The sequence below is a fragment of the Lissotriton vulgaris genome, chromosome 5 (assembly GCF_964263255.1).
Source record: "Lissotriton vulgaris chromosome 5, aLisVul1.2, whole genome shotgun sequence".
Taxonomy (NCBI): domain Eukaryota; kingdom Metazoa; phylum Chordata; class Amphibia; order Caudata; family Salamandridae; genus Lissotriton; species Lissotriton vulgaris.
The window spans coordinates 1,082,820,247-1,082,847,129 of record NC_141693.1 but is presented as its reverse complement, the minus strand read 5'-3'; the positions used below and the strand labels follow the sequence as shown (position 1 = coordinate 1,082,847,129).

The 26,883-nt window shown below is 45.4% G+C and overlaps 1 protein-coding gene across 1 annotated transcript in view; it reads left to right on the top strand.

Annotated features, from left to right (window-relative positions):
• LOC147712037 (VPS10 domain-containing receptor SorCS1-like) overlaps positions 1-19,171 on the top strand; it is a 2,945,658-nt gene extending 2,926,487 nt beyond the window's left edge. Inside the window, exon 29 of the mRNA XM_086922756.1 lies at positions 14,729-19,171. Coding sequence (XP_086778882.1) covers positions 14,729-14,743 — 15 coding nt within the window. The 3' untranslated portion in view covers positions 14,744-19,171. The remainder of the gene's footprint in view (positions 1-14,728) is intronic.
• The last annotated feature ends 7,712 nt before the right edge of the window (positions 19,172-26,883 follow it).

The window sequence follows — 26,883 nt, the reverse complement described above, 5'->3', positions numbered from 1 at the left end:
CCATGAGGGGCTGATAAATTGTGAATCAATCGAAACTCACCCGGGTCCTTCTTGGGGACCACCCCTAAAGGAGAACAAACAAAGTTCGGTACCGGGAGGACAGGAAATGGGCCGGCAACCCGACCTCGGGTAACCTCTTTCCGGATTTTATCCTGTACTACAGTACTATGCTGCAAGACGGAAAGTTGATTTTTGCACGACCCGACACCCTGAAAGCTACCCACCGGGATGCGGAAACCATATGAGAAACCGTTTCGTAGCACCCCAGCAGAAGTACGATCTGGGTATTCGCTGAGCCAAGGAATCATCGCCAGGGTATCAATCGGGGTTGGTAAAGGCGCCCCTCGGACTATATTAGACCTGTTTAGCGCCTCCTCTACCCCCATTTTCACCCGATTTGGCTCTGCACGAGGACTCAGGATGGGGTGCCCCACAACCACTACATTCGTGTTTGAACTTACAAGACCCCGGGGGCCTAGTACATTTGCTTCTGTTGAAATTGAAACAGAACCCCCTCTTCCCTGTATTGCCGGCGGGTCTCGGGTAATCGTCTGTACCCGTACCCGACCGAAAGGGCGTCCCCCCATTTTGGCGGGAGGACTCACTAACAATACTCCCCACCAAAGGCACTTTCAACATTCCCGACTCTTTCATCTTATTCCATGTTAACGAATCGTAACAGTCCCAGGTTAAACTTTTGTTATGCTCCATCGCTTTCCTGAAAAGGTTGTCATAACAGAACCATTGGTTACCTTGGTGTGATGTCGAGTACCCCATAATTCGTGACTGATATACTGGAAATTCAGGGAGCAAATCAGGCCTACGTTCCCCCAAAATTGCCGTAAAAATTCCCCAAGCATTACCCCAGTTACCAATATTTTCATTCACTTTAAAGGCGGCCATTTTTGCGCGCCAAACACTCGGATGCATCAGATCCTTTTGACCCTTAACAGTTTCGACCTCATAGTGATCAACGAGCAGGGAGAAAATGTTAACGTATTCCCCCGCCCAAATCTTTTCCTTTATTGGCAAAGGAACATGTTGCCCCAATCTTTCTCTACGAGAGGGTGTTGACTCATCCCTTGCAATCGGCAATGGCCGCTTACCTGCACCGGACGCTGCTTCCGTCCCTCGTGGCTTGTCTATCGCCGCATCCGGCGCGGGCACCTTGGCTGTATCACGTTTCTCGCGCAACTGTTTTATGAGAGCTTGCGCTTCGGTAGCCATGGCGCCCCCATTACTGTCCCCCAACCATGCTGCTAACTGTGCCGCCAACTCGGGAGGCATATCTCCGGCAGACGTCGGGGTAACTATCACGGGAATCGGATTCCCTTCATCCGGTACCGGGGCCGGTACCGGGGCTGGCGCCCCGAGCGGGGAACAGGGAACCGGGACGTCTCCCCCGACCGGCCCCCTTCTCGGCCTCTTTGGCTTCCCTCCGGCCGGTGGACGCCCCGATCCCTCCTCGCCGTCTCGCTCCGCCAACCGCTTCTTAATTTCGGACATGTCCTTCATGAGTGCCCGAACCAACTGGTCAGTCGACATTCCCTTTGCTCCTTTCTTGGGCATCCTTTCGACGAAGTATCTAAAAGACAAAAAGAGAGATTAAAACGCTCAAAAATTGGCTCTTCGTTCTGTCCCGAGCTCACGTGCAGCGAGGAGGTGCAGCTTCAGAGCACAAGAACAAGAGGATGTCTTCTGGTCTTGCGTCCCTTTTTATCCGTCTTCAGGGCGGGCGTATACCCGCCCCTGCCTGCCCCTGAGGGCGTGGCTGGCTGCGTCGGTGTCTAGGCCAGCCCACTCTAGGGCGGGAACGAGCGCGCCCCAGCTACGCCGCTTCGGGCATACCAGCTGAGACGCGCCTCCCGCCCAAAATGGCTTCCCGGGGGGATCGAGGCACTCGGCCATAAGTTCGGGGGGACCGATTCGGTCGCCCCTTTCCAATAGATTCAGACAACAGCCAACACGTGTTTCATCTGGCTTTTCACATTTGCCAAAGACTTCATCAGGGCTGCATTGTAAACATCAAATGAATATATGTCAGAACTGTATACTTTCTCAAGAATTATTTTGAGAGCGGGTATAAAAAGCAAGCAAAGAAGAGTGGCTTATCCGAAAGTAGAATAGCCACAATAGAACACCCATAGTAACAGATCACGAGAAATGGAGAAAGGAAGTCAAAACATCACCGAGGTCATAGGGTCTCCACTGTGCACACCTTAAAACCCAAGATATATTTAAAACAAGGCAATATTCACCTTTTCACAAATTGTAATTAATTCACAGAAGATTAATTTCATCCTCTTGTCAAAAAATCTTCCTTCTCGTACTCTAAATAACAGAAGTTTATCAAATTAGTAATTGCTCTAACTCAACTTCAATACTCCATCTTATTGTTCCCGCTACATAGTATCCATGCAACATAAACCATGGCCCAATATCTCTTAACCGCATTTAATACTAGAGATTCCATATATCTCTAGTAGGTGTTATGCCACACTAATTCCAACATCTACAAGATTTTTATAAGACTCTCCCTGAGCTCACCACTTCAATATATCACCATCACCTCCAGTAATATGTAACAATAGCACGATTCCTGGTTGCACGCGAAAAAAACAGACAGTGTGTGTATCTGCAGTAGATAAATTGCAATATCAGACATATAACAGTATCATCGCAGTTGTATCAGTTAATATGATGTCATAGCTAATCCTCCTTACCCTGTATACTCAACAATTCCTTATTCGATTGGACGTGGGAGGAGCCAAGCCGAAGATCGTGATGGCCGCTTAGGCTCCCGGCTCCGCACGTCTCCCCACCCTGCGCTGATATCCTGGTACCGATCCTGAGCCGGAGTTGAATACTCGTAACGATGAAGTGGCGCTGACGCTGATGGTGGGTCCCCGGGATTCCGGCGAGCTCTGGAATGGCAGAAACTCCTCTCGTAGTTTGCGCCCTCCATGATGCTGAGACCGGGGAGCTGAGAGAGAGGCGAGCCGGCCATTGTTGGGACGACGTCGGACACTGGGGAGTGGGAGGAGTCGGCTGGTCGGAAATGGAGACCCGTTCGGCATGACTCTCTCCGTAACGAATTTCTGACCCAACCGATGGAACTGCTAAAGAAGGGGCCGGTTGCCGTGAGCCATTGGGGATCTTACAATATTTAGACCCCTTGAGAGTGTGGCGCACGGACATCATTCACGCTCGCCCGAAAATCGCGGGCACTTCCAGAAGTGTGGAGAAGACTTTGCTGACTCACTTAATGTCCCAATCTGTGGGGGCTCTTCTAGCGCTCCCTACCCTCGCCAAGGCCCGTCCTGTGGGGGCACCATGAAACCAAGTGTTCCTTTTGGTGATACTCAATCCCATTACACGGCCATGCTGGAGGGGGCCAGATTGGTTGGGCTGGAGAGTGACACCCTAATGTTTGGACCTTTACCCTGCAATGATGTTATAGCATGGAGGTTTACGGCGGTTCGGACGCACGGGGTAGAGCCCACGATCCACGATCTCATTGTTGCCCTCGGCTCCCTCCACAGTACCATGGAGGGAGGAGCCTGAGAGCTGGGAGAGAAGCTGGACGCCATTACTGCGGTGCCGGGGCACACGAGCTCAGAGTGCAGTGAGTACATGTCCCCACGCCCTCCTCTTTACCCGTGCTGAGGACTTCGACCACACAGGCAATCGTGGCGACGCTGGGGAACTTGGCTCATAGGATAGCTCTGTCGAGCTCTACTACCTGTGCGAGTGATTCATCAGGGCTTGGGTCTGTTCCGCGGATGGTGGGAGGATGTCGGACACCCCCCTTGACTACCCAGGCTTCACCTCAACGGCGGCCCAGTGGCGTGACTCTCTTATCTTTGCATCTGAACTGTGAGGTATGTGACTGGGCCATGCTGAGAGGACTGTACCTCCGACAGAGGTGTTCGTATGGTTCTTGGCTGTCCGGGACCCAGGAGGAGATACTCCTGTTTTGTTTGCCTGGTCTACTTGAGTCGGCCATATTGAACTGCACGGTGGCTGCCCTACGGACACGTGTTGGTAGATGGGACAGAGCGGGTCAGGGGTGAATCTGTTTTCAGTATCGGGGGACGGATACTTAGCCAGCGATTGTGAGGCTTGCGCCCAAGTGTGATGTCACTAACGGGATTATGCGATGAATAATGCTTCCTGAGCTCAATTGGATCCGAATCTGGGGACACTTGCTGTGCGTCGGGTGGGGGGAGGCTGGGGGTCAGATTGAAGGCCCGCCTCTATTTCTTTCCTTCTATATTTTCACATTTTCATCGGAGTATGTAGCGGGTCATGTTTTGCGCTTGTAGTTGGATTCTGTAATGTATGCCTATGTTTCCCGCAGTATTTCTTCGATTCTTCGGGGTGGGTGTTGAGGTAGTGTACATTGACTGGGGACTTACTAATCCTGATTCAAATGCCTTCTTGTTGCTCCCCTACTTATTGTGGTTATAAATGTCGATATCCTGTCACACGGCCTGTCTTACGTATGTCTATGACATCTGCCTCCTCCGCCCTTTCCTTTTTCTGTCACTTTATTCTATACTTTTATATCTTCTTACTCACTTCTATATTTTGGGTTTCGGACACTGGGCGACAGGCACGCTGCTGGGAGGGTAGGCCGTAGCCATTTGCAGGGGTGCAGGGTGGAGGGTTGGGGGAGGGGTTTTCTTGTGTTTCCTTTTTTTGTTTCTATGGCCCCTTTTTTTCTCTTTGCCCCTTTTTGTTGGCTTTTTCTTTTCTTTCTCTTTCACCAGGGTTTGGGATTGGGGTGAAGGGTTGTCTTTGGAGTTTTTACTGGTCTGTAGTACTTGTACCTTAGTTTTGCTGCACGTTGGGTATCATTGGGTGGGCGCCTGGCACGTGCACACAGTGATTGTGTGCATAAATATCCTGATTCATTCGAAGTGGTGCTGATGTCGTAACTGTGCTCTTTTTAGCTGTAATGCTCGTTCGTTTAGCCCGCCCACTGCCTGACTATGTTTTATTGAAGGATGCCTGATCCCTTCCCCTTTTCTTTACATTATATTGGACTCTTTTCTGGGTATTAATATTATCCTGATTTAAAAAGTGAAAATTAAACCTCACTTATCCGTGGACATTGTGTGTGTGCACCTATGATACTGTGTTTTCACTATGCTGCCGTGCCTCCGGGATGTTCGGCTGAATAGCTGTGTACACCAATGTATAAATAAAGGTTTTTACCCAAAAAAAAGTACAATTCCTTATTCAATATCTCACTCCTCAGGGGCTGGAATATTATATCAACAACCTCATATTAGTGAAAGACAGAGTTTCTGACTGAAGCAGCTGACTTGCCTTTCACAGTGCAGGCAGCACCACCCTGCAATTCAAATGGGGGGGGCAGCTATTACCCTGCAGACATATGCACATGTGCAGTAGGTGAATACACCCACCCACAGGGAAAGGTCTGGGGGAGTTATGGAACCACCTATCTTCCCTCCAAAGGGGTGCCATCAAAGGATTCACTGACTGTGCATCACGCCTTGCTGGTGCACAGTTGCTACATCTCCTAATGTCCTTCTTGTCTGTGCAACCACATTCTTAGACCTGGCATCATTGGTGTGAGTCTCCCTTCCATTTTTACTGATTGCCTCCTCTGTTTTTGATATGTTTTTGCTGGTTATATGCTTTGGGCACAGTGCCACTGCTATTCAGTGCCACAGTGCAAATGCTCCCTATGTTAAATTGATATACTGATTAGTGATTCCATGATTGGGTTATTTGATTTACTTGTCAGACCCTAGTACAATGCACCATGTGTTCCCAGGGCTTGTAAATCAAATGCTGCTGGTGGGCTTGCATCACTGGTTGTGCCACCCACAGAAGCAGCTTGTAAAGTATCTCTCAGGCCTGCCATTGCTAGGCCTGTCTGCAGTCTGTGCCTGCCATGTCGATTTGGCAAGTGCACCCACTTGCCAGTCCCTACACCTTCCCTTTGCTACATATCAGACACCCCTATGGTAGTCCCAAGGGCAGTGTGCATTGCATTGTAAGTATAAGGCAGGACATTCCATGGTGTGTGTAGCATGTCCTAATAGTGAATTACAGCCATTTTTCGTTTTTTACTATTGCAAGGCTACCTGTTCTCCATAGGCCAGAATGGACAATTAGATTGTTATTACATCTTATAATCCTACGTGACTCAGGGAACATAGTAGAAATTCGAATTTAGTATGCTTGAACTCAGAATGATAAAATACATCTTTTAGTAAAGTTGATTTTAACATTCTGTGTTTGAAAATAGCACTTTTAGAAAGTAGGTCTTTTCTTGTCTAACTATCCGAAGCCTGCCTCTGCTAGGTTGTGTATTCCTTGTTTGGAGTTTGAGTGACAGGGCTGGGGGATTCCAGGAGACAGGCTGGGGCATCCCAGTGGTGAATAGAGAGATCTGCATATAGATGGGAGCGAGGAGTTGCACCTGGGACCTGAATTGGGCTTGACCTTCTCTCCACAATCCTGGCTCCACCTCCTGTGGTGTGTCTGATGTCTCTGCCCTGCACTGTGAAAGAAGAGAAGGAATCATGTCAACAAAGTGCTCCAGGGCTGTGCTTTCCCTCCACAATGCTGGCTCCACCTCCTGTGGGGCGTCTGATGTTTCTGCCCTGCACTGTGAAAAGAAAGAAGGTGTCCTGTAAACCGAGTGCTCAGAAACTGGTTTGGACAGGGCAAAGGACCCTCTGCCTTCAGAGAACAAAGCGAAAAGTAGTATAAATATTGGGACTCAGATCCAAGAATTTTTAGATCACTTACGGAAAAAGAAACCTTTTGCCAAGGAGAAGAACCACGGAAGAAGCTGCAGGAGTTTGGACTGCCCCTCTGCCAGTGTGATGTTTGCTGGGTTGGCCTGCAGTGGTTTCTACATTGCCAAGAAAAGGATAAGGACATTTTTAAGGACTTTCATCATCTTACAGAATATTCTCCAAGGGCTTGAACTTGTGCTTGCCACTTGCTGAAGTCTCAGGGACAAAAGACTTCATCTCCAGCTCCCCTCAGAGTTTCCTTGCTGGGTATTCTGTTTGCCAAAGCCTGGGTGCCGCTGGGAGCTGGAAGTGCGACGCATCGAGAAGAAACGTAACGCCGCCGCAGCTGAGATCGTCGCATCGCCGGAGAAGTGTGCCACCGCCTAATCTCCCAAGAAGCGTGTCTTCATTGAAGCTGCCTGCTGTCGCATCACCGGAGAAGCGTGACACCATCAGAGGAGCGTGTCGCAGGCCTGTCGTGGCTCCAAAGTATAGAGTCGTCGCAAGTCTGCAAGGGTGTCTTCGCATCGTCGTCGCATCAAGGGCGCCATCGTCTTGCACCGCACCGGGATTATCGCATCGAGGCGCCATCTTGCACATCGCAACCGGATTGCAAGCCGAGAACCTACGCATCATCCCCGCACCGTTAAGGATCACAACGCATTCCCTACTCTGCGCAAGCATTGAGGCACAACGCATTATCTCCCCCAGATCACGGAATCGATGCATCGCCCCTTTTGCAAGCCTTTTGTTCATTTTGCGTTACGCATCCAGGTACTTTGTTGAGAACTTTGTAGCATTTATGATCAACTTGAACTAAGCAACTTTTATCATCTTTTAAGTCAATCTTAAGTGCAGTATTGTGGATTTTTGCTGTTTGTGGTCTTGTGATAAGTCTATATAAAGAATACTTATTTTTATAAAACCTGTGTTGTGTCCATCTGTAGTGTTTTCACTGTACTGCTGTGTATATTCACAAATGCTTAACACACTGCCTCTGAGATAAGCCTGTCTGCTCGTGCCAAGCTACCAAGTGGGTGAGCAGGGGTTATTTAGGAGTGCAATCCTCTTATCCTGACTTAGAAGTAAGGATCCCTATTTGGACAAAGGTAAATACCATTGCCAACTAGAGACCCCCAGATCTAACACACATCCATAATATGCTGTGGAAACAGAGTCATCATATACGGTTCCCTCATTTACATGGGGCCATAACCATCATGGAAATGAGATGAACCACATTGAGACAGAACGGGCGCTATATATGAGCTGCCCCTGTCTTATTACAGAAGGGGGCACAACGGTCCACAGCCCTTTCTGTATTACTACAGTGCCACCGGGTTGTCGAAAACAGTTTCACACATCAATTGCACCCCCACAGAACTTAAGATGATATGGACAAGAACTTTTCACATTGCTTCAACCTAACACTTGCCATCCTACTGGAGAAACGTTTTAGCCTTAAGTAGACAACTTGCAGCTTTACTTTATAACCAACTTTCCAGGGTGAGCTTAGAGGTGGTTCCCGAGCGCATAACTAGTTTTTTCTGTTATGATTTATCTCTAACCTTAATTATGTTCTTATGACGCAAGCTTTAAAGCCTAGGAAAATATTCCACTAGGCAAATGAACACATGTATGAATCTACACATAAACATCCGAGGTGGTTTCACGCCGAGTCTCATGATGCATGCAATAGTGTAACAGAACACTGGTGATTATCTCCCATAATTATTGCCTTTTGCCTCAAATCCATACTTGCTAGAATATGTGCAGGAAGCAAAGTATTTACTTAGTTAGAGAAATATTGTATATGGGATGCATTATTTGCCAAATATTTGTTATTTCTTGGATTTGAGATGCATTCCGTTGCCAAATGTTGTATAGGGTTTAAGTATGTTGCTTTTCACATGGCATAAGTAGGGCCCAGAAAAAATAGTTTCTTCTTGGCAGCACAGTTTTTCTTCTGTTCTGAGTGGGAAATAGCTTACAATTGAATGCAACGTTCCAGTAGAGGACATCTTAATTGTAGTTATAAATACATTATGTTCATTTCTTCAGATTGCGTAACTTTGTGATGCATGCAGGGCAAGGCTAATATAGCTAATGAAGCCAACAAATTGAAATTTGAAGTGTGTACATGATGTGCCATGTTATCGGATTCATTGACAGAGGTGGTACACATGTGCATTCAGAAATAAATAGAATGGAGAAATCAGTTGTGCCTATGCGTCACTGTTCCTGTATAATTATATTGTCCCTAATGAAAGAAATTGCCAGATAGACATATTCAACTTTTAAAGCAAAAGTAATAAAAACGTCACTTCTAAACCAAAATAAACTATCACGTCAGGCTAATCTGTGGCTTCTCCAAGAGAAGGCCATCTGTTCATGGCATTATGTAGCTTTCCTTGGCCCCACATATACTTTAATTCAATTGTCTGTGCTTTGTTGACAAAATCCATAGAAAACTTGTCTCAAAAATTCTTGACGTCATCCCTAGACAACGTGAGCGTTCAACATTGTCAACACAAAAATCGGGCAATTTGGCAGGAGAAGCTTAGGTCTAAGTGCCCCTCACCCTCTTTTTTTAGAGTTCAAGCAAACCAGACTATATTCAAATACACACTAAAAGTGCATCTTTTCATGGAATGAAATTCTTCATCTAGCTGACCTCTCAATTGTGAAAGGACTGTGGCATGCAGAGCTGCACAGCTGTATTAAATATGTAAATTAGGTAAACCAGCGAGCTTAACTAAAACCTAAGCTCTTAAAAGTGGAAAGAATGGCTAATTACATAGACAATCCAACCCATAAATTTGTTGTTAACCAACAGTGTCTTAAAATGTTAGGCAGCGGCGTAAAGAAACTTGAGGGAGCCCCCGGCAAAGTACATGGTGGTAGCCCCCCCCCCACTCACCGGATCCAGTCAGGTGCTCTTAGGCCAGGGGCCCTCCACTAGTAGAAAATTCCAGAGAGGACCCCCTAATGCTTTGGGCCCCCTACACCACCGGTACTATGGGGGCTATTGTTATGCCACTGATGTAAGGGGATTCTTTATGAGAGCCATGTTTCACTCTTGCTCCACATAAGGTGGTACATGCAGGGCTCTCATAAGATGTGGCTTTGAGTGCCTCACACATCCCGAGGTGGGGCATAACGAGAAGAAATATGTTTATTTCTGCTCATTGGTTCCTCTTTCTATGTGTGCTGCATTCTTCAAGAACTTGTTCATTGGAGATAAACAACTTCATTTCAGGGTCCTCAAATACAGCACCAAGACCTGCCTCGACTGCAAGCTGACCAGGCCCTTTAGTCAGTCTTCAAGTCAAGTCAAGTCAAGTCAAAAGATTTATATAGTGCGCTAACATACCCTGAGGGTCTCAAGGCGCTTGAAGAGGGTGGGGAATTACTTGTCGAATATCCAAGTTTTAAGTTGCTTTCTGAATGCTAGGTGGTTCTGAGTGAGACGAAGGTGAGTGGGGAGTGAGTTCCAGGTTTTAGCTGCAAGGTAGGAGAAGGATCTACCTCCCATGGTGGTTTTGTTGATGCGAGGTACGGTAGCAAGGGCTTGGTTGGAGGATCGTAGCTGGCGGGAGGGGGTGTAGAAGGAAAGTCGTGTCTTGAGGCATTCGGGTCCAAGTTCGTAAAGTGCTTTGTGTGCGTGGGTTAGGAGGCGGAAAGTGATCCTCTTATTGACGGGAAGCCAGTGGAGGTTTTTCAGGTGACTAGAGATGTGGTCTTTACGCGGGATGTCTAGTATGAGTCTGGCTGATGCGTTCTGGATGCGTTGGAGTTTTTTCTGGAGTTTTGCGGTGATACCGGCGTAAAGGGTGTTTCCGTAGTCCAGGCGGCTTGTAACCAGTGCATGGGTGACCGTTTTTCTGGTTTCGATGGGGATCCAGCGAAATGTTTTTTTGAGCATGCGAAGAATGTTGAAGCAAGATGATGAAACAGCGTTGACTTGTCTGTTCATAGAGAGTGAGGAGTCCAGGATGACGCCCAGGTTCTGTGTGTGGTCCGTCGGGATGGGTGCTTTTCCAAGGGCGTCTGGCCACCAAGAGTCATCCCAGGCGGACGGGGAGGTACCTAAGATCAGGAGTTCTGTTTTGTCTGAGTTCAGTTTCAGACGGCTGTGCTTCATCCACTCGGCTACTTCTTTCATTCCTTCATGTAGGTTGGTTTTGGCGGTGTTAGGGTCTTTGGTGAGTGAGAGGATCAGTTGAGTGCCGTCGGCGTAGGAGAAGATGTTGAGGTTGTGTTGGCGTGCGATGGCCGCGAGGGGGCTCATGTATACGTTGAAGAGGGTGGGGCTGAGTGACGATCCTTGTGGCACGCCGCAGATGACTTCAGTGGCCTCTGACTTGAATGGTGGGAGGCGGACTCTCTGGGTTCTTCCGGTGAGGAATGAGGTGATCCATTCCAGTGCTTTTCCTTGGATTCCGATGTTTCTGAGGCGCTGTAGAAGGGTGCTATGGCAGACTGTGTCGAAGGCTGCGGAGAGGTCGAGGAGGATGAGGGCGACTGTGTCTCCATTGTCCAGTAGAGTTTGAATGTCGTCTGTTGCTGCGATGAGGGCGGTCTCCGTGCTGTGTTTGGCTCGGAAGCCGGACTGTGAGGAGTCGAGGGATTTGTTGGTTTCAAGGAAGGTGGCGAGCTGGTTGTTGACAGCTTTCTCGATGACTTTGGCCGGGAATGGAAGGAGCGAGATGGGGCGGTAATTTTTGAGTTTGGTGGGGTCCGCTGTGGGTTTTTTCAGAAGGGCGCTAAGTTCTGCGTGTTTCCAGCTTTCAGGAAAGGTGGCGGAGTTGAGGGAGCAGTTGATGACGTCTCGGAGGTGTGGTGCTATGATGGAGTCTGCTTTGTTGAAGATGTGGTGAGGGCAAGGGTCTGTGGGGGATCCTGAGTGGATGGAGTTCATCAGGTGGATGGTGTCCTCAGTGGAGATTGGGTTCCAGTCATTAAGGATGTTCAAGGGGGGTGAGGGTCCTGCAGAAGGTTGGGTGGGTTGGTCTCCCGGTCGGTTGTCGAAGCTGTTGTGGATGTCTGCGATTTTGTTGTGGAAGAACGAAGCTAGGGAGTCGCAGAGGGCTTGAGAGGGGGTGATGTCGTTGGAGTTGGCTGAGGGGTTGGTAAATTCTTTGACGATGTTGAATAATTCCTTGCTGTTGTGGGCGTTGTTATCTAGTCGGTCTTTGAATGCGGCTTTCTTGGCAGACCGGATTAGTTGGTGGTGTATGCGGGTGGCGTTTTTGAAGGCGTCCCTGGTGCTAGTGTTTGGGTCTTTTTTCCAGGCCTTCTCGAGGGAGCGACAGAGTTTCTTCGATTTCTTAAGATCATCGTTGAACCAGGAGGCGTTTTTGCTGCCTAGTTTGATTTGACGTTTTTTCAACGGTGCTAGGATGTCGGCGCTGTTGGATAGCTATTGAGTGAGGTTGGTGGCTGCTTGGTCGGGGTTTGAGGAGTGGGCAGGGGGGTTTTGAAGAAGCGATGAGGAGATCTGGTTAATGGTGATTTTGTTCCAGTTTCTTCGCAGAGTGGGTTGAGGATGGTTGTGAGTTGTGGTCTTATTGTAGATAAAGTGTACGCAGCTGGGGTCCGTCTAATGGAGAGTTGTGGTGTGACTGAAGGAGACATGTTTGCTGGAGGTGAAGATAGGGTCGAGTGTGTGACCAGCGATGTGGGTGGGCGTAGTGACAAGTTGTTTGAGTCCGAGGTTGGTGAGATTGTCCAGAAGGGAGGTGGCGTTGCTGTCATTGCTCTTTTCCAGGTGAAAGTTGAGGTCTCCCAGTAGAATGTATTCCTCGGCGGGGTGGGTGTGTGGGGTGATAAAGTCAGTGATATCGTCGCTGAATTGTGCACGGGGTCCTGGAGGTCGGTAGAGGAGGGTGCCTCTGAGTGTGGTCTTGGGGTCGGTGTGGATCTGGAAGTGAAGGTGTTCGGCGCTGGCAAGGTTGACGTCTGAGCTGGTTGAGATGCGGATGGAGTTCTTATGGACGATGGCGATGCCTCCTCCTGTTTGGTCGGTGCGGTCCTTACGGATGATCTTGTATCCTTCCGGGATGGCAATGGTGATGTCTGGGGCTGAGGAGGCGTTCATCCATGTTTCTGTTAGGAAGGCGACGTCCGGAGAAATGGTGTCTAGTAGGTTCCAGAGGTCGATGGCGTGTCTGTGGACTGAGCGGGTGTTGAGCAGGATGCATTTAAGGTGGTTGGAGTCAGATATCTGTTTTGTGTTCGTGGATGAGGAGTTTTTCTTGGTGCCGTTGAACTTGCAGGAATAGCATCCAACCAACTGAAATGAAAAAGTTTTGTGAGACAACCTCATAAACCCAGAGCTCCATCCTTTGGAATTTAAACTCTCTTTATTCAGGCTTGATGTATCCTTACTGAGAGTAATCTAAGGTCTGACCAGTCCACTGCCACCCATGATGAATATAAAAATCTTGCATCCAAATATTCTCCCCATTATTTGATATCTTTTTACCTGCAAGCACCCTTAATTGGCTGAGACTTAGCATGGGCTGTGCAACCCACCCACCACTCCAGCAAAAAGTGATTTAAAAAAAAGCGTTGCCTTTCAATTGATCATTCATATTCCATGTGAAACACTGACATTGACTGAGACATTTTATTGTATGTGGATTCTGCCTATCCAGTTTGAATGCCTTCCATCCAGTGCGGAGAGAATGTCACTGGAGCTTGAGCACTGGCAGCCTACATAACAATGTGTGTCTCATATGTATTATACATTGTTGTAGGTTTTTGCAATTTGTACTATAAAATAAAGTTGTCACGCTGCTCTGGTGAACATAATTAGAACAACTAACATCCAAATAACTTATTTACATATCCACCACTCAAATTACTTTCATATTTCACTATACTAATTCACCACTAATCCTTTATGGGTTTCGGAAGAGTATGCTACTCGCCCAAAAAGTGCTCCTACACCCCATCAGGGGTAGCAAGCGCTATATAAATGCAAACATTTTTACCTCTTTTATCCCTCGCAATCCAAATAACTGACTAACATATCCACTAGTCAAATTACTTACATATTTCACTGTACTAATTCATCACTAATCCTTAATAGCCTCTGGAGTAGCATGCTACTCGGCAAAAAAGCGCTTCAACGCCTGATCAGGGGCAGTAAGCTCTATATAAATTGCAATTAAAATACAAGACATAGAAAGAGAAAAACACCTTTTGGTATTGTTTTTGTGCCGAAAGGTGCTCCTCCCTGCACAAAACCAATCTTGCCTGCCATGGAGGCACCCTTGAGCCATTATGTAAGGGTTCCTATATTGGTGCTATAAATACTGTGCCTTCCTGCCCTTTGACGTTAGCATAGGGCAGTGCAGCAAGGTGTCTTGCTGCACTGCCCTACATCAAAATGCCATAAATTAGGCTCTATGGTTCCATACTTTAATTATATTATGTATCTATAAAAAGCTCAGACCGTATAAGTTTTTGCACGGTCATATACAGTAGAGCTGCGTGAAAAAGTGCCTTATTTAGTTCATTGCTAATTTTTAATGAAGCAATAGTCTTTCCATCAAACCAAATTACAGTACACAGCAATACAAGGTACTTCTTAGGGAGTCACCAGCAGGGGGCTCTAGAATACCCATATAAGGAGCAAATATTTCCCCATGCTTGGTGAAAGATGGATTACAGAATAACATTTGAGCTAGCAAAGGAAACTTATTTGCGACTTCCCATTTCCATCTAACCTAACCAAACACCATGTGGTCCTTTGCCTAGTTCTCCTAAGAACTGAGGGGAAAGAACAGTAAACAAAATGTTCTCTGGTGAAAGCACACCATTTGTTCAATTCTCAATTCTGAAATGTCCCTCTTGATTGTGTTTATTGAGCATCAAACAATCATTGCTGCCTCTGTCATGATATGCAAATGCAAATGAATTTTTTTTATTTTTATTTGCAGGAAATATTTCCATAGTGGCTGAGAAGCAAAGCACAAAAGAGATCCCGACCTATGTAAATGTTTGATCCAAGGAAGACAAAAAAACATTTAAAGAATGTGAACGTTTCAATACTTCAAAGAGATGGGTTGCAGCTTTAAACCTGTGCAGGGGGACGCTGAGGCCCAGGCGCTGGGAAAAGCATTCATTGTACAGAATCTTGTTTTTTTCGAAATAATCCCTGCCTCCAACTTTTTTCAGATCAGTTGTGTTTGTAGAAGATCCATAATCGTGCAGGCCAAGAATTTGCATGCTTTTGAGATATTCTTGGCATGTGAAATAAGTTAAACCGCTAGAATCATTGGAAGTGGCGATGAGTTTTTTCAGGCTAGCAATTTTCAGTGCATTCCAAGCAGTCATGAAAACGTTGGGGATATAGACCTTCACAAGATATCTGTATTTTCTTCTGTAAATTGTGTCTGTGAAAGGATCGGTAAAAGGAACATCTTTATTTAGCCTCCTAAACCACAAGACTTCTATCGCGCATGTCTTTTTCTGTGAACGTTCAAAGAAAATACCTACACATCATCATTGGATCCAGCGAATTTGAAAGGAAAAGCCCCTGCCTTGTTGGAAAAGTTTTTGAAATGTTGCTCACAGTCAGGCAGAGGCAGCTTTAGCTCGTATTGAGCCACACGTTGAAAGTGAATAAAACATTAACCGAGTTTTTCTCCCTGCACAGTTCCTATACGATAAATCAAACATCTTAACAAGACGGCCGGATCTAGATTTTTCTACTGTATTCATTTTAAGCAGGCCCCTGACTTCACGCTGTTCATTATTCTTGGGAATATCAAAAACGACCAGCCAGGTTCGCTCCTGCTGAAGCCGTAAATGGAAATCTTTTTCGCAGTTCATGAAATTATACCACAATAGACTCCCATGGTATGAAAGCAGGGGTCATATGTGCAAATTCCAGCTCTATAGTGCCACGATGCTATAAGAGAAAAGACTAAAGGCATGGGTCCATGTTTGCCGTGATCGGACGCTGTGTTTAAAACATGCTTCATTGCTTCCCTTTAAGACACGAACCATTGTTCCAAATATCTTTCAAAAATCATATTTTGCACTACTGTATTTCATTCATCCAATATCTGAAAACAATCTTTGCCCTCGTTCATTTTTTTCCAGAATTCAAAATGTTATGTAGATGTTAGCCATAAAACGTGTTAAAATAAACGTGTCTCTGTTTTGTTAAAGAAGTAACCTATTTAAATAGATTTAGGGTTTGCAAACAAGGAGGGGACACCATATTGAGTCTTCATTCTGTATGAAAAAGTCCTCCCATCCCCCACTCTATGTGGCTGCGGAAGACCAAATGAAGTGCTAGGATTGCCTAAATTATGGGACAAGAAAAGGCAAATTATGCAGTGTAAGGTGGCACATTTTGAGGCAGTATTACTTTCATTTTTTCACATCTTAACACAGTATGCGCATAGTAATTTCAATTTCACTTAAGCGCCTAAATACAGCAATCAGCAAACTGAATGGTGACCTGCCTCTGCATGACAAAACACTTGCCATCTTGCAGCAATAGGTGTAGTAGCATTTTTAGTAACATTTCCGATTGTTTGAGCAAGAAACACAATGTTTTTGATTGTTAAAATGTTCAAATTATACAGACGATGATGTGTTTGTGGCAAATGCAGCAAAACCATAATTACATGGAAATCTCATAATTTCGGTGTACTAGAGATAGATATTTATTCTTGCTATTCCCAAGCAAAATATTGACCACGATGAGGTGACATGCAGTTCTCTCAATCATTTACCAACAATTTTGATATTCAAGAGTACCAAGAAGCCAGTCTGAGTCTATTCAGATACAGAGAAGTATGTTTAGTTAACTACAGTCCTGTCCAGTAGTACAACCGCAGCAAAAGAAACATAGCAGGAAGAGCGTACTGACAAGGTTAGACAAAATCTCTCTTTCTCCTATCGACATCAGCAGGTCACTTGAGTTAGAGGTCGTACACAAATATTAAAAGCATCTGTATTAACTTGGCAGGTTTTTTCATGACATACTGTTTTCTTGGTGTCAAAACATATAGGGCCCGATTGACAAATGTTGGTATATGAGTAAGTGTGACTTCATTTTGTAGTACTCCTAGTTTACCCATGAATTTCAGGAGTTCCCCGAAGCACTTTTAGCTTAATGCTTGTTTTATCCTGATCTTCGGGAGTACTATAGTAGTAACTTACAGCAAATGTTTTGTGTGTAAAAGATTTGCTCACAAAAACTTGCATGAATTTTTAAATGTCACCCAAATTTGAAAAAAATGCCTTAATTAAAAAATCCCCTTAATGATCAATGGTTCCCAGGGAATCATTCATTTTCGTGTAAATAATTCCCATTGGAAGCATTGTTCACATATTTCGGGCATCTGTTGAGATTCCATTGGGAAGAAACCAATTGCCCTATTACAGAAATACTTCATTAGACATTTTTGTCAAATATAACTTATTAGACTGGTTTATTTTCTTTAATCCGTTGCTTCAAACATGATAAAAATTCAGTTTTTTTTATTTTGCACATTTGATGTGTATGAGACAGATGCTTCTGAACATTTCAGAATATAATACTTACAGACCCTTGGGGAAAATATAAAGGAAAAAACCATAAATGGTTTTAAAACAACAAGTAGTGATAAAAATGTACAGCGTGACTCAAACAATACCATCTGGCATTTTACCAGCATACTAACGTATGGAGATATTGCTTGCTACATATATAGCTACAGCACAGTTCATACTACAGTTACTGCTTAGTTAATATAGAAGATTAATGAACAATGCTATTGTAACCACATTTATTGTACCGAGAGATTTATCAATCTATGAACTTGAGGATGAAATGGATTAATGGTCGAAGTAAATGACTTCGAAAATGGACTGGTGAATTTCAAGCACTCTTGCTTCAGCTCAGGGCCCACCTGGTGTCTTTCTTTACCCAGGGGCCTTAATTGTTGCAAATATGTATGATTTCTGTTCTGTAGCATTATAGTAGACTAGAGAGACCCCTTCTCAACTGTATGCCTATGATTAGAATGTCAGTCATTTTAAGAGTGTTTGATTTATGATCTGTGGTGAACGCAGTGACACGTTGAAGGTCTATTTCAAGTTGCCAAACTTGAGATTGTTTATTTTAGAAAATAATGTAATCACTAAATTGTCTGTGGTCACGTCAAGGATCTTAAGGACTGAAAAAAGTGTGCAAATCCACAAACACAAGAAACCATACTGTGTAGTATGTATAAATACTACATTTCTGTACTTGTTTGAAAAATGATATGTATTTCTTTCTTTTTTTGTGGTTATCTTACTCCCTCTAGTTTCTTAATACCTGTGCAAAGGGATAGGACATAATGGCTCTTTTCCAGAAGATATGTGTCTGATAGATATGCAAGCCAAGCAAAATCAAAGTGATATCTTTTGTTTAAAATATTGCTAGAGTTCAAAGTTTCTATTCTGTGCCCACTGCCTGTGCAGCAGAATCCAGGGGTTCTAAATACTAAGATTCTTAATTTTATTTTCACCCCATTCCTCTTTCTTCACGCACATGCTGGCCTCACAATTCCTGTGGCTGTATTTGAATCTTGCATTTTATTTTTCATCCATGCTTTCTACCTTTCACTTTATTCCTATCTCCTTTTTCTCTCCTACCTTTTCTCCATTTCTCACTCTTACCCTGGGTCAAAGAATCTAGATGAAAAATAAGTCACATTTCTCAAAACAGACTGCTACTCCCAGAAAAAATAAGCACTGCAGGTCGACATTTCAGTTGGAAAAATCGTAGATGTTTGTGAGAAACAGTACACACGTTGCTCTTTTCTGTTTCTAAGTAACCAAATTGTACTGTGGATATATGCTAGAGAAGATGCCAGGCTCTGTCTACAAGATGCTAATCTGATGCCTCTCCGTAAGCATTTTCCTACATACACTCGAGGAATGGTACAAAAAACAAAATGCCACAAATAAACACAAACTGTTCACAATCTTAAGTGTTTACAGTGTGCGCCCTATCTCTAGCTTTTACTTAAAGATATTGTATGTCACATTTCTGAAGTAGTGCACATCTTCTGTGACGAGTCATTATTTGTCGTGTAGTTAATCATGCAAGGGAAATAACAACACACCCCTGTGCGAGGTGTGCCACCTCTGCTCTAAAACAAAGAAAGGAACATCCTAGCTGTTGTATGATATTTCCCTGTAACCTAACGCCATGAAGGTCACCATTAGCAAACTTATTTTTATAGCAAGGAAGTCAAAGGTTTTCATAAAGTATCGAAATAACCGCTAATTTTAAAACAACCTTTTCGATGTATTTCTTTTTGTTAAAGATAATGTAGTGTACTGTACAATTGCTCTCGTTTATTGCTTTTACAATCATATTTATTAAACAGATTGTCTCTAAAAAGTGGGTTTGTGCTCCTTGACTCCTGAAATAATTCTTGTGGGATGTTGATGATACACCAGCGGCTAATTTCTGCTGTGCAAACAGAAGTAAAAGAGTCAACCTTTCAAAATATTACCGAGAATAGCACAGAAATTGACTGATGTTTACTAAAAAATGGGACTTAGATTGTTGAAAAATATTTAAATCTCATTGATTTGAGACTATAGTTTTAACAATAAGAAGTTATTTAAAAAATGATTAAAAGTTTTTAAAGTTGAACAATTTTAAAAATACTGAAATGAAACAAATTTCTAATTGGGACTAGAACTCCTACGCCAGTCTTTGAACTAAAGAAGCTAACACATTGCTGGAGCAAAGCACATCTCCAAATCCTTTTCTCGAGAAGATGCACGTGGATTCAAACATTTACATCTCTTAGCTGTTTCCTACGAATGTTGCTTTATTGCATCTTCTGGAAGCTGGAGTGAGGATGAGGATGAGCAGTGAGAGAGACGATCAACAACAAATCAAGAGAGGATACAAAGTTGGGGATGTAAATGAGCACTATCATTGATAAGGTTGTTTCTGGTTCTTAAAATAGAAATGTGAATGTTCCTGGTACAACTGTAGGCCCCTCACAAAACTACAAATGGCACTCTGAGCAGCACAAGAATGCTGTTACTTCTCTTTGCACTTTGAAAACAATTTCTTTAATGTAGACACAATAATAGTTATATGGTACCTTATATCATGTTGTGGATGTTTTTCACTTTGCCTGTAAAAACAGTTCTACTCAGTAGCTTTTATTTTTATTGAACAAGTAGGCATTTGTCTGACCTCCTTAGGTAAGGTCACTAAATGATCAGATGCTTATTTGGAAAGGAAATAATCCTGTTGATTATAAAGTAAATATTTTGAATAATGATCCGGAACACAATTTTTGTTGTTCCTTTCTGAATATTGGATAGGCCAAGAAGATACCCACTGAGTGCGCAAGAAGCTGTCTGAATTGGAATGAAGAAGAAGATTGACATACTCTCCATACTGTCATAGAACTACACCAAATCACAATAGTTGCCATTAGAAGATCATGTAGGTAACCTCTGTGGTTGCCATTAAGAGATCATGTAGGTAACTTCTGTGATTGCCATTAAGAGATCATGTAGGTAACTTCTGTGATTGCCATTAAGAGATCATATAGGTTTCCTCATGACCAAGCTTCCTTCCAGCATAAAACGCCTGCAAGAATAAAAGGGAAGAATCACATTAGAACACTCAATTATGAAATACAGTGAAACACAGTGACAGGGACCAGAATGCATGGCTACATTTGTTTTATTAAAATGTAGATTTAAGTGATCCTTTTCTTTTAAATTGTTTTTTATTCAAAAGCCATGTCACATTTTTAAATTTGTCAAAAAATTAAAAAATGCATGCAACAAAACGTTTTGATTTTAAGAGATTTAGTAAAGAGGCACATGTGTTTGCATGTCAGTCCTGAAATTTCACCTAGATAGTTATTGTTCATGGAGACCTATGTGACAGAAAATTGCTCATGCATGTATTTCTATCTCAGGTGTCTGCTCTTTTCAATTACTTTCATCCCTATTCTTCTCTCTGTGCAATGCAGTGTTTGAGCAATGCAGGAGAATTTCAGTTGCACAGTGTTTGATTGGATGTGTTCGGCCCTTTTACTGCAACCACGAGGGAACTCTTTTTTGTCTTTAATATAGTTTCACCCAGTGTAGTGAACATGTCTCATTATGTTCGAGAGTTTCAGTGTTCAAGTGATTGGTACTAGTGCGTCAGTTTCTATTGAACAAGCAGGTCACAGGTCACATTTTTCTTTAAAATCAATGAAAGTCACAGTTGGTCTTGAACTATTTACAGGAAGGACAGAATCAAAAGGAGGTCAACATCCATAGCATTTTTTCCTGGTGGAACCTATATTAATGGTCCTGTATCTTACAAATGCATATTAGGGGTCAAAATGATCTGCTGGTGAGGGCACACTTGCAGCCTGACGCATGCACTAGACTCCAGGGTTTCACCAGTTCAACCATAGAGCTCGAATTTAGAATAAAGGCTAAAACGCAATTACAAACAGAAATATTTCTAAAATTATTGGAGCTAGAAATATGGTTGAAATGTTACCAAAATGTGGACATCATCCTCCAGCTAGTGTCAGATGCATAAAGGGGGTGTCAAGGCACAATATTCTAGGCCCCTCGTGCACTGGGGAACACCCTGAGTGTGTATCGAGATTTAGTAATGGGGAAGTTAAGTAAAAGAAAACTATTTCCACGCTCCACTGGCTGAGCAGTGCTTATCAATCAATCAATCAGGGAGTTTTAAGAGTGCTACTCAGCCATGAGGGTGTCTAGGCACTGAGGCAGGGGGAGCATCTCTGGTCAGTCGAAGAGTGCAGTCTTGAGGGTGTTCCTGAAGATGTGCAGGGTGGGGGTGTGTTGGATGTCGATCACAAGCTCTTTCCAGGTCTTGGCTGTGATGCAGGAGAAGGTTCTTCCACCCATTCTTGCTCTGAGGATGCACGGGCGTTCAGCGAGGTCTGCAGATCGAAGGTTCCCGTGTAAGGAGATTCTATTGTTGAGATATTGGGGGTCCGGTGTTGTGGAGGCATTTGTAGGCATGTGTGAGTACCTTGAAAGTTACTCTCTTCTCGACAGGGAAACAGTGGAGGTTACACAGGTTTTGGGTGAAGTGTTCATGTCGAGGAATGCCGAAGACGAGTCTGGCTATGGTGTTCTGTATGGTGTGGAGTTTGGGGAGCAGAGTGTTGTTGATCTCAGCATAGAGGGCGTTTCTGTAGTCCAGTCTGCTGATTATGAGTGTGTGGGTGATGGTCTTCCTTTGATTTGGAGGGATCCATTTGAAGGTTTTTCGGAGGATGTGGAGGGTGTTGAAGCAGGTGGAGGTGACGGTGTTGACCTGTCGGGTCATGGAGAAGGAGGAGTAGAGTACGATGCTGAGATTTCAGGTGTGATCTGTGGGGTTGTGGGGACTGCCCAAGGCGGTGGGCCACCAGGTGTTGTCCCATGCAGAGGGGCATGGTCTGAGGAGAAGGACCTCTTTCTTCTCTGAGTTGAGCTTTAGGCAGCTGCTGCTCATCCAGGATGTGATGTCCTTCATTCGCTCCTGGAAGTAGAGTCTGGTGGTGATTGGATCCTTGGTGAGGGAGAGGCTGAGCTGGGTGTAATCGGCGTAGGATTCTTTGCTGAGTCTCTGCTGTCTGACGATGGCGGCGAGGGGGGCCATGTAGATGTTGAAGAGCATGGGGCTGAGTGATGATCCTTGGGGTACTCCGCAGTTAATTTCCGTGGGCTCAGAGAGGAAGGGTGGAAGCCTGATTTTTTGGGTTCTGCCTGTGAGGAATGAGTGGAGCCAGTTGAGGTCGGTTTCCTGTAGCCGGCATCATGGAGTCTGGTGGTGTGTGTGCGATGGGAGACGGTGTCGAAGACTGCAGAGAGGTCAAGTAGGATCATGGCTGCAGTTTGTCCTTAGTAGAGGAGGGTGCGGATGTTAGCTGTGGGGATGAGTAGAGTGGTCTCAGTGCTGTGGTTGCTGCGGAATCCTGATTGGGAGGGGTCGAGGATGGAGTTTTCTTTGATGAATTTCGTTAGTTGGATGTTGACGGTTTTCTCTGTGACTTTAGCCGTGAAGGGGAGTAGGGAGATTGGTCGGTAGTTTGCAGGTCCGTGGGATCTGCTGAGGGCTTTTTCTGTAAGGGTATGACTTCTGCACGTTTCCATTTGTCAGGAAATTTGGCGGTTTTGAAGGTGGCATTGATGGTGCGTTGTAGTTCCGGTTCGATGGTGGCTCTGTGGAAGATGTGCGGGGCGGAGTCCATGGGGGCTCCTGAGTGGATGCCTTTCATGATTGATGCAGTGCCTTTCGGGGCTGACTGGGGTCCAGGAGGAGATAGTGGGCTGGCTGGCTGGCATTGCTGGAGGAGGGAGTGGTTTTGGAGTCAGGTGTCTGGTTGTTGAAGTTGTCGTAGAGGTCCTTAATTTTCAGATGGAAGTAGGAGCCAAGCTTGTTGCAAAGGTCCTGGGAGGGGGGATGTCCCTGGTTTCAATGGGGGGTTTGGTGAATTCCTGGATGATGCTGAAGATTTCCTTAGAGTTGCTGGAGTTGGCAAGGATCTTGTTTTGGATGAAGGTCTTTTCGATGGATCTGATGCGTTGGTTCTTATTATGTCATGGCGTTTTGTAAATGGTGTGAACTTCCGAAGATGAGCTTTTTCTCCAGTTCTTCTCGAGAAGTCTGCAAGTGTGTCTGGATTCTTGGAGGTCAGTGGTGAACCAGATGGCTTTTCTGGGGCGCTGTAAGTCAGGGTTACGTAGGTGTGCAAGCTCGTTTGCGCAGTTGGTGATCCATCCGTGAAGTTCTTTGGCTTCGAGGTTGGCATCAGTCGAGGTGGATGGGTCATTATGGTTGAGGCTGGAGTTGTTGAACGTCAGTGGCCTTGCTCCAGTTCCTTTGTGGAACTGGCTGGGTGCAGGTTTGGGTATGGTGGGTTTTTTGATGTGGAAGTGTATGCAGTAGTGGTCCGTCCAGAGGGGTTGCATGGTTTGGCTAAAGTCGATGTTGTTCCCTCCAGCGAATATGGGGTCAAGGGTGTGTCCTGTCTTGTTGGTGGGGGTGGTGAAGAGTTATCTCAGTGTAAGGTTGTCCAGGAGGGTGGTGGAGTTGGGGTTGATGAGGTTGTCGAGGTGGAAGCTGAGGTCTCCGATGAGTATGTAGTCCATGGAGGTGATGGCGTGTGGCGCAATGAGGTTGCCGATGGTAATGGTGAATGCTATTCGAGGTCCGGGAGGTCTGTAGGTGAGGGTGCCTTTTAGGGTTGTTTTGGGGCTGGTCTGGATCTGGAAGTGAAGGTGTTCGGTGGTGGGCAGGCTGTCACTTTAGCTTGAGGTCGTGAGTAGGAGGGAGCTCTTGTGTGCGATGGTAGTCTTCCTCCTGGGCGGTTGGGGTGGTCCTTTCTCTGGCTCTTGTATCCGTGGGGGATGGCGGTGGAAATGTTGGGGGAGGTGGAGCTGGTCCAATTTTCTGTGAAGAAGGCAACGTCTGGAGAGATGGTGTCGAGTAGGTCCCAGATCTCTACAGCGTGTCTGTGCACAGAGCTTACATTGAGGAGGATGCACCTCAGGGCGTTGGTGGTGTTGGCATCTGACGTGGGGTGGCGCTGGCCGTGGGGGTGCAGAGGGTAGTGAAGGTTTGGCAGGAGAACTGGCTCTGAGTAGTGGTCAGCATGGACAGCTGGCAGTTATTGTTCCTTCCGAGGTTGAGTGCGAGGAGGAAAGCTGAGTCATAACGGTGGGTGGCCAGAGAGCCAGGTTCCCTGACGCTGGTCACGGTCGGCTGCCACACCCACTGCACGGGACAACTGCGCGGTTGCACAGCGGCCGTCATTAAATAGGGAAGGGGTAGGAGAGGGCTTCTGGGAGGTGGGAACTGCACAGGGGGAGGGGCCACGGGGGTAGCAGTGGCAGGAAAGGGTGGCAAAATAGGCACAGAGGGCCTCAAACACCCACCAGCTAAGGTGAGCGGGTTCAGCAGCAAGGTCACAGCAGCAGAGCTGCTGGGGGAAAGAGCAGGCCTCTGGCCAGGGGGTCAGAGGTCTTGCTCGCATACCCTAGCAGCAGCAGCCTTAAAATAGGGAAAGGGGGAAGGCAGCTGGGAGGTGGAACAGGTACCAGACAGGGGGGAGGGGCCATAGGGGCAGCAGCGGCAGAAAAGGGTGGTGAAACGGGCACGGAGGGCACAATGAAGGGAACAGTATAACAGTATAAAAAAAGTATAAAAAAGGCAAAATAAAACAACATAAGAAGAGACAATTTACAGGCAAAAAACAAAATGCAGACAACAGACAGAAAGACTGGCACAACACAGGACAGACAACAGTGAACCAGCAGAAGAGCAAGGGCTCTACCACTGTACCACCAGGGATGACGCACAGGCAGGAGCCTGCAGGTGTAGGAGGACCTCGAACACCTACCAGCTAAGGTGAGCGGGGTTTAGTGGCAGCAGCACAACAGTGGAGCTGTTGGGGAAGAAAGCAGGTCTCTGGCCAGAAGGTCAAAGGTTTTGCTTACCTGTTTTCTTTGTCTTACTTCTCTAGGCCACCGTACACTGTCTGACTCCTATAGCTTCTGTGCTGTCAGATTTGTAAGATGTCCTCCACACAGTTTCTCTAGTCAGCTAAGCCTTGTGCGTATCTTTTAAAAATATTACCCATTCCTTTGTCCCGCCCAGGCAATATAGAATCTCTTCATACAAAACTAATGAATTACTGTTCTGTTCAAAGGAGCATGGTTACTTGAGTATGAGATTGTCACTACAGCGGAGATTCAGTTCCTGGAAATATGCCTGCCATGAGCTAATGCACTCAATCCCCTAGATGTCCATATCATAGAAAGTTCAGAGTTTAGAAGTCAAGTGTTTATAACATGTTGGTGGTATAGGCTATACCAACCAACCCACAGCCTTTTACAAATGGTGAGTGTAGGGAATCGGGTTATTAGCTGTGCAGGATATATATGAGGCCTGTGCATGTAATTGGTCTTTAATTTCTCCTTCCTAGGAACCAAAGACCCCATTGTAGCACTTGAGATTCTCAGAGTAGTGAAGCAGAGCAGTCCAAGGCCCACTCACATAGGTGAAATGAGCTAGTAACCACCATCTGGCGACACACAGTAACATAACTCAAAAAATAATCGTCCAGTCTATGTTTTTGATGTAGTTTTAGGACACGTAAGGTGTAACTATAAAAACAGCCACTAGAGGACATCACTTTCAGGCTTCATAAAATACAACCATAAAGCCAGCTGTGTTAGAGCTGCCATTCTTAGGGTGGTCTTCCCCCAAATTTTTACCACCCGATTGCTTCCTCTTTTTGCTGATTATTTTTGTTGGCCTTAGGACTCCAGCACTGGTCAGCAGTGGTAGAGGGCTTAAAGTGCATGTGCTTCTCTCCTAAACATGATAATATTGGTGTGTACACAAAGGGCATATTTTATTTAATTTTAAGTCCCTTGTAAAGTGGTATACCACATACCAGGGCCTGTAAATTAAATGCTACTAGTCCCAGGCTCTCCACATCCCTGGAGTCAAGCTATCCAGGCTGAAGAAGGCTGATAGCCAGAAACCGGTCCTTGGATGCTTGATTCTGGTCTGGGAAAGCATGGCTTGGTAGTTCGGGCTGGACTGTTCCCATGAAGCACAGGGTCAAGGCTGATTTGCATATAGCCAGTGTCTGACCTAGGGTGGGGTGGAGTGCAAAAAAACGATGGATGTAGGCCCAGATCTTTGTACTGGGGTGAATGTAAGACATTGTTCTGCATTCTGTCCATCAACTGTGTTTTTTGCAATTTTCACCCCAAGTGGGCTGGGTATGCTCAGATGTGAGTCCCAGGCTCTCCACATCACTGGAGTCAAGCGATCCAGGCTGAAGAAGGCTGATAGCCAGAAACCGGTCCTTGGATGCTTGATTTCGGTTTTGGAAAGGCATGGCTTGGTAGTTCGGGCTGGACTGTTCCCATGAGGCACAGGGTCAAGGCTGATTTGCATATAGCCAGTGTCTGACCTAGGGTGGTGTGGAGTGCAGAAAAACGATGGATTTAGGCCCAGATCTTTGTACTGGGGTGAATGTAAGACATTGTTCTGCATTCTGTCCATCAACTGTGTTTTTTGCAATTTTCA